A 14,882-nucleotide genomic window follows, 5' to 3' on the forward strand; every position below is an offset into this window, starting at 1 on the left:
ACACACACACACACACACACACACACACACACACACACACACACACACTCGGACTACGTTGTCCCACTAAATTCTCTGCTTTGTGACATTCTACCCAAGCTCTTGTTTGAGCTCAGAACACATCTTACACTGGGTCCTCTAGCTTACCGTATAGGCCCATGTTCTTGGCATATGATTGGCAGAGGCAAACATTAATGCCCTGCTCGATGAAGTAGCGCACAGCCCAGGCATCCTTATCGCCGTCACCACTGGCAAAGCCTTGATAGGCCATGTCAAAGAATGCAAAGAGATTCCTTTTCTGGGAAGGAACAAGGAGACCAGAATTTGAGACAGGCCACTTGCAGATGCCCTGCTATTACAAGTGCTGTCCTGGAGCACGCTTATTTCACCTAAACACAGTCAACAGAGGTTTCTCCACACATGGCAGCAGGGAAGATGTCTGAATTCCAGAGTCAATTTAACAACATACTTTAAGGCTTTTTTCTTTCTTTTAAATACTTCGATGGCTATGGCTCTTCAACAAACACCAAGAAAAGAGACCCTGAGCCTGTGGTGCAGGAGGCACTCCTAAGGCCCGCAGTGGTCTGGGCAGGTCTTTCTGATGAAGCACTGCCCTATACCCAGGGCTCACAAGATGCCGCTATGAAGTGCCCTTTGCAGAATGCTTCTGGGCCTCACTCTGAAGCCGAGGTTTGCTAGAAGCAGCGAGAATGGGGACAAAGGATGACAGGAGTATTTCTCTCTGGGAATTCTGATTAGTGTCTTCAGTTGCAGCCAGCTCCTCTCAAGGAAAAGGCAATGCTGAGCAACGCAGCAGGAAAAGTAGGGGACATGAAGGTATGTTTAAAAGAAACGAAGGAGCCACCAGCAGACCTCATAAGCCACAGTAGCTGTTGTGCCAAAGACAAGTTTTTGACAGTTTTACCAGAAGTTACCGCATCTGGGCTGAAGATGAAAATTATTTTCAAATCTGTTCACATATCATCAGTTACGAAACCCTTCCTGGCAGCTGATCCATGTGTGGCTCGGGTCAGGGTCAGGGTCAGGGTTAAGGCAAACAGTCACTCACAATCCACTCTGCTTACCTTCACCACGGACGCAATTTCCTTCCACTGCTCTGGACGGGGGTCCACGCCCGTGGGGTTGTGAGCGCAGGCATGCAGGAGGAGGACACTCTGCTCTGGGATTTTCTAAGGAGAAACAATTGAGATTTTGCTACGTAGCTTTTCAAGGAAATAGCCAACATAGTACAGGTCACTGTTAGCTGAGAAGTGACAAAGGGAATGAGTGACCTGGGAGTTAGCTGGCCTCCTCTGAGTCATAACTGAAAGAGCTGGGAGACAGCAAATGTCTGGCCTGGAAAGCCACACTTACTGATATGTCTTCTATGGCTCCCGAGAAGTCAAATCCACAAGTCTTGGGGTCATAGTATCGATAAGCTTGTAGCTGCATGCCGGCATCTCTGAAGATGGGTGTGTGATTTCCCCACGATGGTTTGGGCAGAAAGACATCTCGGCTGGACTTAAAAAATCTTTGCTAAAAGATGGGATTAAAAGGGAATGAAAAAAAGAAGAAAGAGGACAAAATACTGTTTCTCTGAAAGTTTTTTCCTACTGATGGTAGCAGATAGCCTGGGTTGGGAGCCAGGCTCGGACAGTTATTCTGGCTATGAGATAAAACAGCTGTGCAGGCCTCACTACCTAAACTTTCCTTACAAGGACAGTGCTGGCTGGACTTACTTCAGCTTAACACACCAACCAGAGCTAACTGAAGGGGGTAAACTTAATTGAGAAAATGCCTTCATGAAATCCAGCTGTAAGGCATTTTCTTAATTAGTGATTACTGAGAGAGGGCCCAGACCACTGTGAGTCGTGCAATCCTGGGCTGGTCCTGGGTTCTATAAGCAAGCAAGCAAGCTGAGCAAGCCATGTAAAACAAGCCAGTAAGCAGCACACTTCTCCACAGCCTCTGCATCAGTTCCTGCCTCCAGCACCCTGCCCTCTTTGACTTCCTGTCTTGCCTTCCTTCAGTGATGAACAGTATTATGGAAGTGTATGCCAAATAAGCCCTTCCCTCCCCAGCTTGCTTTTTGGTCATGGTGTTTCCCACCCACCAACAGAAATTTCACTATGACAGGGACTCAGTAAGTCAAAATACAAGCTTCCTACTAATACAACATGCTATGCGGAGCATAACAGTTTATGCCTTTAATCCCAGCACTTGGGAGGCAGAGGCAGGCGGATCTCTCATCTACATAGTAAGTTCTAAAACAGCTCAGAGATACAGAGTAAGACATTAAAAACAACAACAACAACAAAAAATCCAAACTAAAAGTCAAAAAACAACAAAGCCCCAGCTGACTCATTATTACTTTATTCCTTCTAATTTCTCCACAGTGCTTTCTTTCACCGGAGAACAGGACACCTGCCAGCGAAGAGGAAGCCTGGTGCTGGGTGAGTAGCTGCATGCAGGATGGGAAGTCTAGTGAACCTTCAACTTAAAGTTCTTTCTTGAAGGAGTTTCACTTACCAGAAAACTCGCTCCGATCCGTAAGGCTCCAGTCCCGGAAATGGTCTGCACAGTGACAAACTGCAGGGGATGCAGAGTCAGTCTCTACCCTTTGCACTTCACAACTTAACTCTTTCAGCCATTTGTCTGATCGTTTATTATAGAGTATTTATTTACTCTCTCTCTATGAGGATCTTGTCTACATGTTGTGTGTGCACCATGCTCACGCCTGGTGCCCCAAGAAGTCAGGGGGAGGCGTTGGATCCCATGGAACTTGAGATCTGCAGTTACAGAAGGTCGTGAGCTGCCATGGGGGTGCTGGGAATCAAAACCGGACTCTGCAGAACAGCAACAAGTGCCCTAAACCACTGAGCCATCTCTCCAGCCCCGTTCAGTTATTTGTACTCTGTGTGTGTACACTATGTGTGTACGGGGATGAGGCTGTACACACACCAGACCCTTCGTGTGGGTTCTGGAATTGAACTCAAGTCATCAGGCCTGCGCTACAAGCACTTTATCTGCTAAGCCATTTTGCTGGCCCCCAGAAGCCAATTCTGGATGGCTGTTAGAACTGTCATGTTATATGGAAAATTTTAGAGTATAAAAATAACCTAAGACCCCTGCACAGATGTAGCCCATGGCAGTTCAGTATCCAAGTGGGTTCCATTGTAATAGGAACAGGGACTGTCTCTGACATGAACTGATTCACTTGCTCTTTAATTACTTCCCCCTGAGGGGAAGCAGCATTACCAGGCCACAGAAGACAATGCAGCCACTCCTGATGAGACCTGATAGACTAGGATCAGAAGGAAAGAAAAGAAGACCTCCCCTATCAGTGGACTTGGGGAGGGGCATGCATGCAGAGGATGGAGGGAGGGAACCACAGGGGGGGATACAAAGTGAATAAAATGTAGTTAATAAAGAATTTAAAAAATTACATTTTTATACAATTGCTTCTTGCTTACTACAAAAACAATAAATCAGAATGTAAAAAAAAAATTCCTATTCAATACGCAAAGAGAGTGATTTTTGTACACATACACACACAAAAAAAGACATTAAAAAGCCACTATATTCAAACATTATTTTAGAAATAATGTAAAATCCAACAACCTCCTGATACCAAGTCAACAAGAATATTAAGATAATGTTAGTTTACTTTATTTTGTTTTTACTTTCTGTGGTGCTGGAGTCTGAACTCAGGGCTTTTTGCACATGCCAGGCTAGCATCCTACCACTGAGCTATTAACATAACTCCAGAATTTATGTTTTTACATCTTAGGTTTAGACAGAAAAACAAATATGCAAGCGTCCCCTTTTAGGCACATTTTCCCCTTTTCCTTACAAAGAAAGTAAGCCACAGTGTGCATGTCTTTATTTTGGGATTACGGTCTTCTCTCTGTCCATGCCCTGTGACAGGGCAGCAGAGGACAGCCACGCCACACCAGCCACGCCCCCATGGCCTACTCATGGCTGCTTCTCTGTTGCTTCTCCCGTCCAAGCTGGAAGCTTAACACATGATTGTGGAGACTAATTATAGGCTGAAAGCTAGGCACAGAGAGGCATTTCTAGCTCATTATTCAATATAAAAAGATGAAACTCATCAACAGTATCAACAAACTGAGCAGTAGTTATCAGTCACAATATCAAGATAACTGATAGAGTTAAACTTCTATCTAAAAAGAAGTTATTAGTAAGCGTGCCCACCTCAGCCATCACACACAAATAAACTGAGGTAACAATCCCCATTAAAAAGAACTGCTGCATATGTAAACAGAGCCTGAACGAAAGCTCAAGCCTGCCTAGCTTACCCGGCCACTTTTCAACACTTCATTGTTCTCGCCCAGGGCCAGTTCTGCAGATGCCTTGCAAAATTCAGCCAGTCCCCCAATGGGCAGGTATTCTTTGTCTAAATTTTTTGCAGCAATCTGGGCCTCTGCCTAGACAAGAAATTAAGTTTTAGTTTCTTCCTCCTCCTTCATCCTACTGTGATAACAATAAATGTTTTCTGAAGTAAATGCCACAAGCAAATCTCTCCCCCTCCCTTTGGGATTATCCCTGCTATTTGAGCTGGTTACGAACTCCTGTGCCTTCACGGTCTTCCTGCTCAGCTGAGACTTGTCACAGGGCAAGCCTTATATTTCGTATGAAGTTACTGTTTAAGAAGGATAAGTAAAATATTTGACATTCTGTATCACAGAAAAAAACATACTGTTCACTATTTTATATTCTAAGAATATTATTGTTGCAAAATAAAATTCTACTATTTACTTTGAGAGATGGTTTCCTTATATGGACCCGTGAGGTGGTTTGGATGAGAATGCCCCAAAGACTCACATACTCCAGCCCAGTGGTGGAACTGTTTGACAAGGATTAGTATTAGAAATACTAGTAATAAAAATGTAGCAAAAGTAGAAAATGAAGGACGTTGTCGGACAGTTCAGCAGGAAGGGTGGACAGCCCATGCTTCTGTATATGGATTTCACCACAGCAGTCAAGATGAGAGAAATGCAAAGTAACAATAGCCCACTCTGTTACACAGAGACACCCTGGCTACAACCCCCCAAACAAACAAAAACCACAGTGGCCTTCTCTACAGCCGGCTGGTCCTCTCGTTAGGAGACAATGTTAAAATTCCAGTCCTCTCCTTGCCCGTTGGTAGGCACCAGGCCCGATTTATAATATGGAGAAGACCATGTGGTTCTGATCCACCTTCACAGCTAAGGAAGGTCATAGTCTAGAAAACCCAGGTGATTCATAAAGCCATTGCCAGAAGCAGAACCTGGGGCCCCTAAGTCCTGGTCTAGCACCCCTTCAGGTTCTACATCCTGCACCAGCAGGACACAGATGCCAAGCTCACCTTCCGGACACTGGGGAGTACGTAAGGCTTTCCGTTATCATCCCGGTAGGCACCAACCCCCAGGTTCATTTTTTTGCTGTTGGTATCTCTCTTGAAGGCTTCGGTGACTCCCAGGATGGGATCTGGGGGTCCCATTTCTACATGGGCCCACCAGGAGCTGAAATGAGAACACTTTATCTCAATCACAAGAGCTAGAATCTACAGCCAGATATGTAGTCAGATCTGCCAAAAATCCATTTTGGCACATGTGTGTTACAGAAACAGGCACCAGCCATCCAACAGCATAAAAACCTTCAGAAGACTGGACATCTGCGTCTTCAACAAGGATATGACAAGGTGCATAAATCTAGCACCCAGGGTATTTTGTACGGTAGGATAAAATGTAAGCACAGGTTCAAAACATTTTTCTTCAAGTGATTAATGAGTAATGAAAATGTAGTACATATACATGGTGAAATTTTAGTCAGGTGTAAAGAAAAATGAAAGCATGAAACATGCAGGTAAATGAACAAAACCAGGAAGTATGGGGTAACTCAGACCCAGAGAGACGGAGGCCACATGCTCGCTCACCTGTGATTCCTAGCTTAGAACCTCTAGGTGTTAAGTAAGTATATATAACCTGGAGTCACCACAGAAACCAGGAAGACAAAAGGGACCACGTGGCAAAAGAGAGAAGGTACTCTAGAGAGGGGGACAGGAAACAGATGGCATGAAGGGGGAAATGGGGAAAACAAGGGGAGGGATTTAGCTGGGAAGTGGAAAGGGAGAGGGAGGTCAGTAAAATGGGTGGGTGGGAGGATAAATAATGGTAAGAATGTTTGAAAAAGCCATAAGGAAACACTTTTCATTTCCACACACATGCACAGAGAGACAGACAGACAGACACAAATGAACAAGAAACCACTAAGTCCAGTGGAAGTAGTTGCCAGGGATCAAACCCTGGGCTTTGTGCATGTTAGGTAAGTACTCTACCAGCTGAGCCGCATGCCCAGCTCCTTGATTTGTTTTCAATCTTGTTCAGGTGCTTCTGTCTGTTGGAGCTTATACTAAGATTTCTGCAGCTTAAAAAAACCAAACCCCCCACCCTCACCATGTGTCAATAGACTAGGTGCCTGACTGACATGTTTTCCACCTCTGGGCACCGATGGACCAGATTACAAAATCATCAAATAAAAGGCTTTTGTTATAGTTCTCAGTATTCACAGCAATCAGTTCCTAAGTTTCCTGGCAAATGTGAAACCACATTTCTACTACTTTGGATGTGATTATAATTTGTTTTTCATACTCTCTGGGACACATCACATTTTGTTGTCTATCTTCTTAGGCTTCTCTTGGTTATGGCGTTTTCAGCTTCCTTGTTTTTGATAATGTTGATGCTTCCGGTGAATTCTAGCCAAATGCATGCCATTGGGGCCCCTTTTGAGGTTTTTCTCATGGTCAGATTGGGGTAATGAGTTTTCTTTTGAGAACGATTACATTTCATAATATGTCACTGAAGACAACTTCTAATAACCTTTACATGTTCAGACAATGTGTTAATGGACTGGTTACTAGGTAGCGATGGAGGTCATTCCTGTGACTAGGCAGACACTGATTTCTGAGTACATCTTGAAGTCTTGCACCATGCTCTAGGGAGAGCAGAGCTGCGGTCACTGGTTTGGGGATGCTCTCTGCCACGTGTTCTCAGGGGATAAGTGCCCCTTCCTCCACAGCTAAATTCTGTCAACAGCTTTCTTGTCTGCTTAAGACGCCTGTGTGGGGGACTCGCCATGCCTCCCTTCCTCCCTGGTTTTCACTGGAAACAGAAGTTAAAAGGTGCTTAAAAAGTGCTTGAGACCACACCGCATTAGGACAAACACAACTGTTTTTATTCAAGAGCAAAAAGAAGGTAGTTTGTCCTGAGCTCCTTCGCCTCCAGATTCCCTTTCACTCTCAAAACTTTCAGAAATAGAAATACAAAGAACTTCTGTTATTTTTCTCCCTTCCCTGGGATTTAACCGTGCAAACAGCACAAGGGGACAGCAGCTTCATACAGAGGGCAGTCTCTGAGTCACCCAGTCTCTGTCCTCCCCTCACACTGGGGGGCAGAGGCCTTTACTGTGGAGTCTGCAGGGTTCCTGGGCATCCCTGAGGTCCTCACCTGGAATCCCACGTGCAGAGGCAGCTTCAGCCTCTGGCACTTGGCACTGTGGGCTAAGTGAAGAGAGCTTCCTTCTCTCTGTGTATCCCAGGGTGGCCTGGAACTGTTAAGCTACTTGCCCACTATCCCACCTGCTGGGGTTATTATGTCTGGCTAGAAACACAGTTCCTGAGCTCACAGCTGGGGGTGTCAGCTGCAGCTACTCACAAAGCTTCCATTTTGTGGGGTTTGACTAGTAATATTTACTGTGTTGGAAATGAAACTGGAGAAATCTGTTAGCTATTAATCATTTGAAGACAGAAATCATGGAAAACCATGTGCATTAACACAAACACCACCTAGTGCTGCTATGAAAATGGTTTGACCTGACAGATGTGGTGGTGCTCGCTTGTAACTCCAGCACATGGATAGCGTCAGTGTGTTCCAAACGTGAAAGGATGTATGAGGACAAACTCAGATGGTGAATCTTGTTTCAATCCCTCTTTCCTTCCTTCGTTGTGGTTTTGTAACCTATGACAACAAGGTTTTTGTCTCCAATGAGTATCTTTAGGTTTCTGAAAGTGGTAATGGGGGCCTAGGTAACCAGAGGGGTGAGCCCTCATCCCTCTTCAGAACCATGACAGAGATGTGCTGTGGGACACTCCTTATGGCCCTGGCAGACAGCTTTGCAGAGCTCAGCATCTACTTGGATATTGGAGTCGCTGTCACCTTCATGGCAAATGTCCAGATCTCCCGGAGCTCTGGGACTGAGAGTACATTGGTTGGGGTTGGTGCTGTGGTCTTGGGTCACCACCCTGTAGCCTCTCTGGGCCTGGAACCATCCCGCCAGGCCCAGGATGGAAAGCAGGCATTTGAGAGAATGTAAGGGAAGGTGAGCAGTGGTGACTGGTTTATAACTCTGAAAAGAATCTATGACCAGGTAACATGTTTAGAGTTTGGTCAATCTGGATGGGCTGGTTTCCCTGGGGTAATGATAAGCTTTACTTGCTATGATATAAAAAACCATTTCTTATCTTTCCCAATCATCTCAGATAGTAAAGTGTGTACTTTCCTAGAAAACTTAACATACACTTAATGCTAACTTTGCTATGGCTCTGATGAAGACAAAAACCAACTGCCCGCCAGCCCGCACGGCTGGATGGACGGCTGGATGGAAGAGATAGATTCTTACCTGTCAGGAAGCTAAGGTTCTTGCCTGGCTCTGTATTCTTTTTAGACTTTTGTGTATGAGTGTTTTGCCTGCAGGTGTTATGTGTGTCTCATGTGTATGCCTGTTGCCAGTAGAGATCAGGAGAGGGCATCAGATCCTCCGGAACCAGAATTATAGATGGGTGTGAGCCCCCATGTGGGTGCTGGGAACCAAGCCTGAGTCCGCTGTAAGGGCAACAAGTGTTGATGACTGCTGTACGGCCTCTAGTCACCAAAGCTAAGACTCTTCACAACTACATGGCATAGTTAATTTTAATGTTTTAGTGTAATTTTGAACAAAGAGGTAACCAATGCTTGTTTCTCAGGTAATCATGGTCCCATCTCAATCACATGACCAAATACCAGCTGCTGGTCTTTTACAATTTGGCCTTCCTAAAACTAGATCTTCAACACAGGTAAGTACAACTCTCAGGAAAGTACTAGCTTTCCTTACACTAAATGCGCCCTCCTGGAAGAATGGGTGCACGAAGGAAGGTTTTCACTTCATGCTAGACCACTGCTCTGAGGAAAAGATCATCTTACGGTTTTTCTTTGAAGAAATAAGCAAGAAGCTTTTTACAGTTTCATATTATATAAACAAAGTTGTTGTATGTCAGAAAGAGAGCTAGTGAGTGAGTGAGTGAGAGAGCATGTGTGAGTGTCTTACGTATCTCTGTCTTATGTAACTCTGACTGGCCTGGAACTCACTCTGTCGACCAGGCTGGCCTCAAACTCATTGATCTGCCCTCCTCTGAGTGCTGGGGTTAAAGGTGTGTGCCACAATGCCTGGCTATAAAAATGAATTGTTTCAGACAGTGGTTCTCAACATTCCTAATGCTGAGACCCTTCAAAACAGTTCCTCATGTTGTGCTGACCCTCAACCATAAAACTGTTTCATTGTTACATCATAACTGTAATTTTATCTCCGGGCATGATGGTGCACACCTGTAATCTCAGTGCTCTGGGAGGCAGAGGCAGGCGGATCGCTGTGAGTTCCAGGCCAGTCTGGTCTACCAAGTGAATCCAGGCCAGCCACGGATACACGGAGAAACTCTGTCTCAAAAAACAAACAAAACCAAACCCTGTAATTTTGCTACTGTTATGAATCCTGCTGCTTGCTGGCTGTGGTATTGGGTGAGTTAGCCAGGGCAGTGCTGGAGAATGTGCCCTGGTGCTGTGGGTGCAGGACAGCTGCTGGCCTGACCAACTCATCTATCACCCAGGCCCAGATCCAGAGCTTTGAGTTGGCCCAACCCAACATCTAACCCATCTATGAACTATAGGAGCACCTGAAAGGCTGGTCCTGCAGATTCAAAGTACAGGATCTCCATGATATAAGGCAACAACAGGATATAGTGATTGTTAGTGTAGCTGAAGCCAGAGGCCTTGGAACAGACCAATGATTCACTGCAATGAACATTTGCCAAGTAAAGATATGTGGACAAAAAGGTATACTGTGTGACACACTACAGCTTTAAAATCTTACTATATTTCCTCTTGGGGGAAGGACGAAAGAGTGGTGGGTGAATATGAAGGGACAGGGAGATGAGTGGGATTGGGGTCTATGATGTGAAATTCACAAAGAACCAATAAAAAGTGAAAAAAGAAAAAAAAAAAAAAAGGAACAGCTGCTTGAAGATGTCCTAAGCTGACAATTTTAAACTTGCTGTGTGCTAATGTGTTAGGAGTTGGGACTGTAAAGAGAAAAACATTAATCCCTCCCTACCAGATTAGCCGTGGGTGACCAGCAGGGAGACGCCAACAGTGCAGCCTGGCTGTGACTCAGTGAGGATTTTGGGTAGGGAACTGGTTGTCGAAGCCCAGAAAAAAAAGACTACCAAAGTCTTTGAAGGAGAGGAAGGAGGAAGTAGAGGGTTAAGGGGGCTTCTGGGAGTGGGGGACCCAGGAGCAGGCGGTGGGGGGAAGACTTTAAGAGTAAAGGTTGAGGGTGTGGAAGCTGTTGCCGCAGGAACTGAAAGGCACAGAAACCAGGCTCTAAGCGCCTTAGGTGAAGAGTTCAAGTTCTTTCTGTATTCATCCACGTAGCCTCTGCCAAACGCTTTAGCAGGGCACAGTGAGTTATTCTCTAGGATTTCCTACCCAGCAATGTCACGTGGAACCTGCAGCCAGGCAGTACCTGCCCGCAGGCCTCACTCTCCACGAGTCATGCTGGTGGAAGACTCGGCAAGGCTGGCTGGCTGGGGCTCCCAACAGAACCTAGACCTCCACAGTTGAGTTTGGTGAGCTGTTAATTCTGTTATTTAGGAGCACATTTTTCTGGCTTGGGGTCTCCCAGGGTTTTACTCCTTTCAATGGTCTCTTTCTCACAGCCTGCCCTGGTCAGACTGCAGGAACTCAAACAGCTTACCCACTTATATAAAGTGTGAGTAGAGGCAGGACAAGTGACTCCAAATGTGGTATAAAGGTTTCTGTCTTTCAGGGTAGGTATTATGTGCCAGGCACGGTGGCTCATGCTTGTAATCCCCAGCACTCAGGGAGGCAGACCTCTGTGAGTTCGAGGCCATCCCAGTCTACAAAGCGAGTCCAGGACAGCCAAGGCTACACAGAGAAACCCTGTCTTAAAAACCAAGAAAGAATGAAAGAAAATGTACTTTGAGCCAGGCACAGAGTGTCTGATGTTAACTAGCATTAGTTTCTAAGTCTCTGCTATACTTCCATCTGTCACCATTCTGGCTCTGGTTTAGAGTCCCACAAGATCAATATGTAGTGAACTCAATAGTATATGGCCATAGGAATTTATGGCCAAATGAATATCTTTCTGGTCTTAAAGTTATTGCTATTATTAACTTACATTCTCAGGTGACATTACCATCTTTTGCAATTCTTAGCCAGGAATAAATTCTTCCATAGCCTGGCAGTGGTGGTGCACCAGCTTTAATCCTAACACACAGGAAGCAGAGGCAGGTGGATCTCGGTGAGTTTGAGGCCAGTCCGGTTTCCAGAGTGAGTTTCAGGATAGTCAGCGCTCTGTGACACAGAGAAACCATCTTGAAAACCAAAAGCCAACAAAAAAAATTTCCTTCCCTTTTCTCTTTGTAACTGTTGCTGTAAGCTGTGAGGAAGAAACACACTTGGAGACACAGGTTTCAGTTTCTGCTCATCCTCAGTTCTGACAGAAGCCGCCACCTGCCTATCCACATCACTGTCAGTAGGCGCTGAGTGAAATGAATACTTTGAATGTCAAGGACATTCAAACATCCAGAAAGCCACTGTCATTTTTTTTAAAAAGGCACTTAAACAATGACACAGCTGCCTCCTCACAAGGACAGGCAGTTATCCTTCTTGTTAAATAGTGTGAACAACACTCACATAAAGTATGCAGCAGACAGAGTTCTCTAGAAGCCTCAGCCATGACTATTCTTGTAAACCTCTTAAAACAAATGCCTCAAACAATTTCAAAACACCAATTTTTTAAGCATTCTGAGCACAGGAGCAGTAATCTTCTGATTAGCTATGAGTGAGCAAAATCCAGGTTCTCTAGGTCCTTCACTATCTCACGCTTTAAAACCATAAAGATCATAGGCATGAGAGAGCACTGATATTTGTAAAGAAATGGCAATAGATGAAAACAAGAGTGCTCTGGGGTAAACTGATAACCTGTGGCCTCTAGTGTGATTCCTACCAATGCCCTTTGGACAGAAACACGGGGCCACAAACATTGAGCAACAGTGACCACCCAACCAAAAGATGCTAGGTACAAAGTATTCAGATAAGCATTTCTAGCTCAAATGCTTTGTACTTTCCAGAGGCTTAAGCAGCTTTTGAAACGTTTTCTTATTTGGTCTCACACTCTAGTGTAGGTTGGCCTAGGACTCACTTTGTAGCCTGGATAAATGGCTTTGAACTCAGGGCAATTTCCCTGTCTTAGTTCCCCAACATTTTTTTTTTTTTTTTTGGAGGGGGTAAATATTTTGTAGTGCTATGGTTCCCTTTATGCGTAGCTTTTGATCTAAAAATACAAAAAACATTAAAATGCTGCATTTGTTTAAAAATTAGGGCTTGAAATAAAAAATATACAGAGTGAAAGGAATTCCATGGGCTGGGCATACATCTCAGTGGCAGGGTGCTTGCCTAGTATTCCTAGAGGCCCTGGGTTCTATCCCAGGTAGAGGAAGGGAGAAGAAAGCTGGGTGTAGTAACTACTGGGAAGGTACAGCTGGGTTGACCATAGTATGTTCCAGGCCAGCCAGGGCTACATAGTAACTCCAAACAGACAAGACAATAACCATGCCAGGCAGCGATCTAAGTGCTTAGATAGAACTCAGAACAAAGTTTCCACGGTCTCTGCTCTTCCCTACCTTAAATTTGAACTGGGAAAAGGCTCTCAGACTTAAAGAATCACAAAGCAGTCATACTCAACCGGAACCTCAACCAAGCAGTTTAAGTATTAAAGCTCGTGTCTTTCAGGTATACACAGAAAAACAAGGTCTATTTTAAGATTAAGATACCGGGAAAGCAGATTTTTCTCCTGCCCATAGAAGCACTCCTTTTTTTGTTCTCTAAATTTGCAGCACAATTAACTTTCTCCCCGATCAGGTGGGCAGGCCTGAAAGGGCACACATTGGCGATGAGCCAAAAATGGGCTCTGGGAAGAACAGGCTGTTCTGGCTTGAAGACTACCTGAACACGTTAAAAGGAAAGGCTAAGGCAAGCATAAAAGGTTAAGTAAGCTTTGCTCCTAAGTTAGTTAGTAAGCGCTCCGGGGAGACTGTCTCAAATCTGTTCTCTTGGGTAAAACGTCTCTTCTGGCTCAAGGGAGAATTAGGAGTTACTAGTTCCGTTTACGTCTCTAACTTTTCTCTCAGCACATCTCAGTTTAAGATGACATATTTGTCTCTCTCTCTCTTTTTAAAACGAAGCCAGTCCGCTCTGTGTTGCTCACAACTGCATCACCAGCAACTGGTCCAGTGCCTGGCTCGGAAAAACTGGGTTTCGAAATATTTACAGGAAGAAAGAGCCGACTGAGAGGAAAGATTGATGGCTTCCAGTCAGCGGGATCTCCCAAGGGTTTAAAACAACGAAAGTGCAGTACTTCAACCCTTTCCCATCCAAAGGCTAGACTGGTCGGCCAGGAGATAGGTATCACCAGATATTAGAGTGATGCACTACGCCAAGGTCACGAATGCACAGAAGAACGCGGGGTCCGGGCACCCCCAGAACCTCCATGTGGTCACATTTCCCCCAATGCACACACGCCGCGGGCAGCTTCCAAACAGAACTGCCAAGTACAAGCCTCTGGACCCCGACAGGTGAACCTACCACCCGGCAGGGCAGCTGGTCAAGGGCACGCGCGCCCCCCCCAGCACTACAGCCAATCAGCCAGGCAACTGTGGTGCTACAGCCAATCGGCGGGAGGCTGGCCCGGCGCCGCCGCCCACGTGCTCACCCCTCGCCCCGCACCCCACCGCACCGAATCCGCATCTTGGGACCCCCCCCCCACCCGCTAGAATGGGGGTCTGGGTGCAGCCGAGAGTCACAATTCCCCATCCTCGGGGACTGCGCTTCCTGGCTGTCCAGCGATGCAGGGGAAGGATGAGGGGTCTTGGGGTCATCGCGAGGCGCAGGCACTCGGCTCTGGGTCCCGGGACAGGCACCCCTTGAGGACAGGGGAGGGTGAGGGTGCGCGCGCGTTAGTTAGCGAGTGGGGCGGGGTGCCGGCTTCGCAGCGTCCACGGCTCGGCAGGGCAGGGCAGGGCCAGGCCCGCGGTCCAGCTCCATCTCCGTATCCCTCGGCTCACCTGGCTCTGGCAGAGGCGGCGGCCGCAAGGCCCGGGTGAAAGGCAGCAGCCACCCCGGAGAGAACACGGCCGGAGTGCAGCAGGGCCATGGTGGGCAGCAGGACGGCAGTGGAAGGCGGCAGAGCCGAGAGCGCGGAGGGCGTCCGCAGGAACCCAGGCGCCAGCTACTGAAAGGTGAGGACGGTGACTTCCCCGAACGCGGCTAGAGCGGCCCGGCGGCGGGCGCGAGACGCGTCGCAGCGGCCCCTTGCGTTGCGGCGTAGAACGACCACGAATCCGCGGAGGTCACGGAAACCTGCAGGGACAACTCTAACCACCGCCTGCGAAGCCTACAATTTGTGAGGATGCGCAGACCGCGTGTTCGGCGCCCTGCATCCAGTTAATCATCCGGTAAACCGTTCCGGTTTGAAAGGTGGGAAGGCATAGG

At 46.5% G+C, this 14,882-nt stretch overlaps 1 protein-coding gene across 1 annotated transcript in view; it reads right to left on the bottom strand.

The window, feature by feature from the left end:
- Positions 1-14,651, bottom strand: part of Got2 (glutamic-oxaloacetic transaminase 2) — a 20,324-nt gene extending 5,673 nt beyond the window's left edge. Inside the window, exons 1-7 of the mRNA XM_055620803.1 lie at positions 14,456-14,651; positions 5,369-5,525; positions 4,320-4,448; positions 2,530-2,589; positions 1,375-1,536; positions 1,086-1,190; positions 148-298 (exon numbers count right to left, since the gene is read on the bottom strand). Of these exons, the coding sequence (XP_055476778.1) occupies positions 148-298; positions 1,086-1,190; positions 1,375-1,536; positions 2,530-2,589; positions 4,320-4,448; positions 5,369-5,525; positions 14,456-14,544 (853 nt within the window). The 5' untranslated portion in view covers positions 14,545-14,651. The remainder of the gene's footprint in view (positions 1-147; positions 299-1,085; positions 1,191-1,374; positions 1,537-2,529; positions 2,590-4,319; positions 4,449-5,368; positions 5,526-14,455) is intronic.
- Positions 14,652-14,882: the final 231 nt, after the last annotated feature.

This window comes from Psammomys obesus, unplaced genomic scaffold, assembly GCF_907164565.1.
Source record: "Psammomys obesus unplaced genomic scaffold, mPsaObe1.curated_primary_1811, whole genome shotgun sequence".
NCBI classification, from domain to species: Eukaryota; Metazoa; Chordata; class Mammalia; order Rodentia; family Muridae; genus Psammomys; species Psammomys obesus.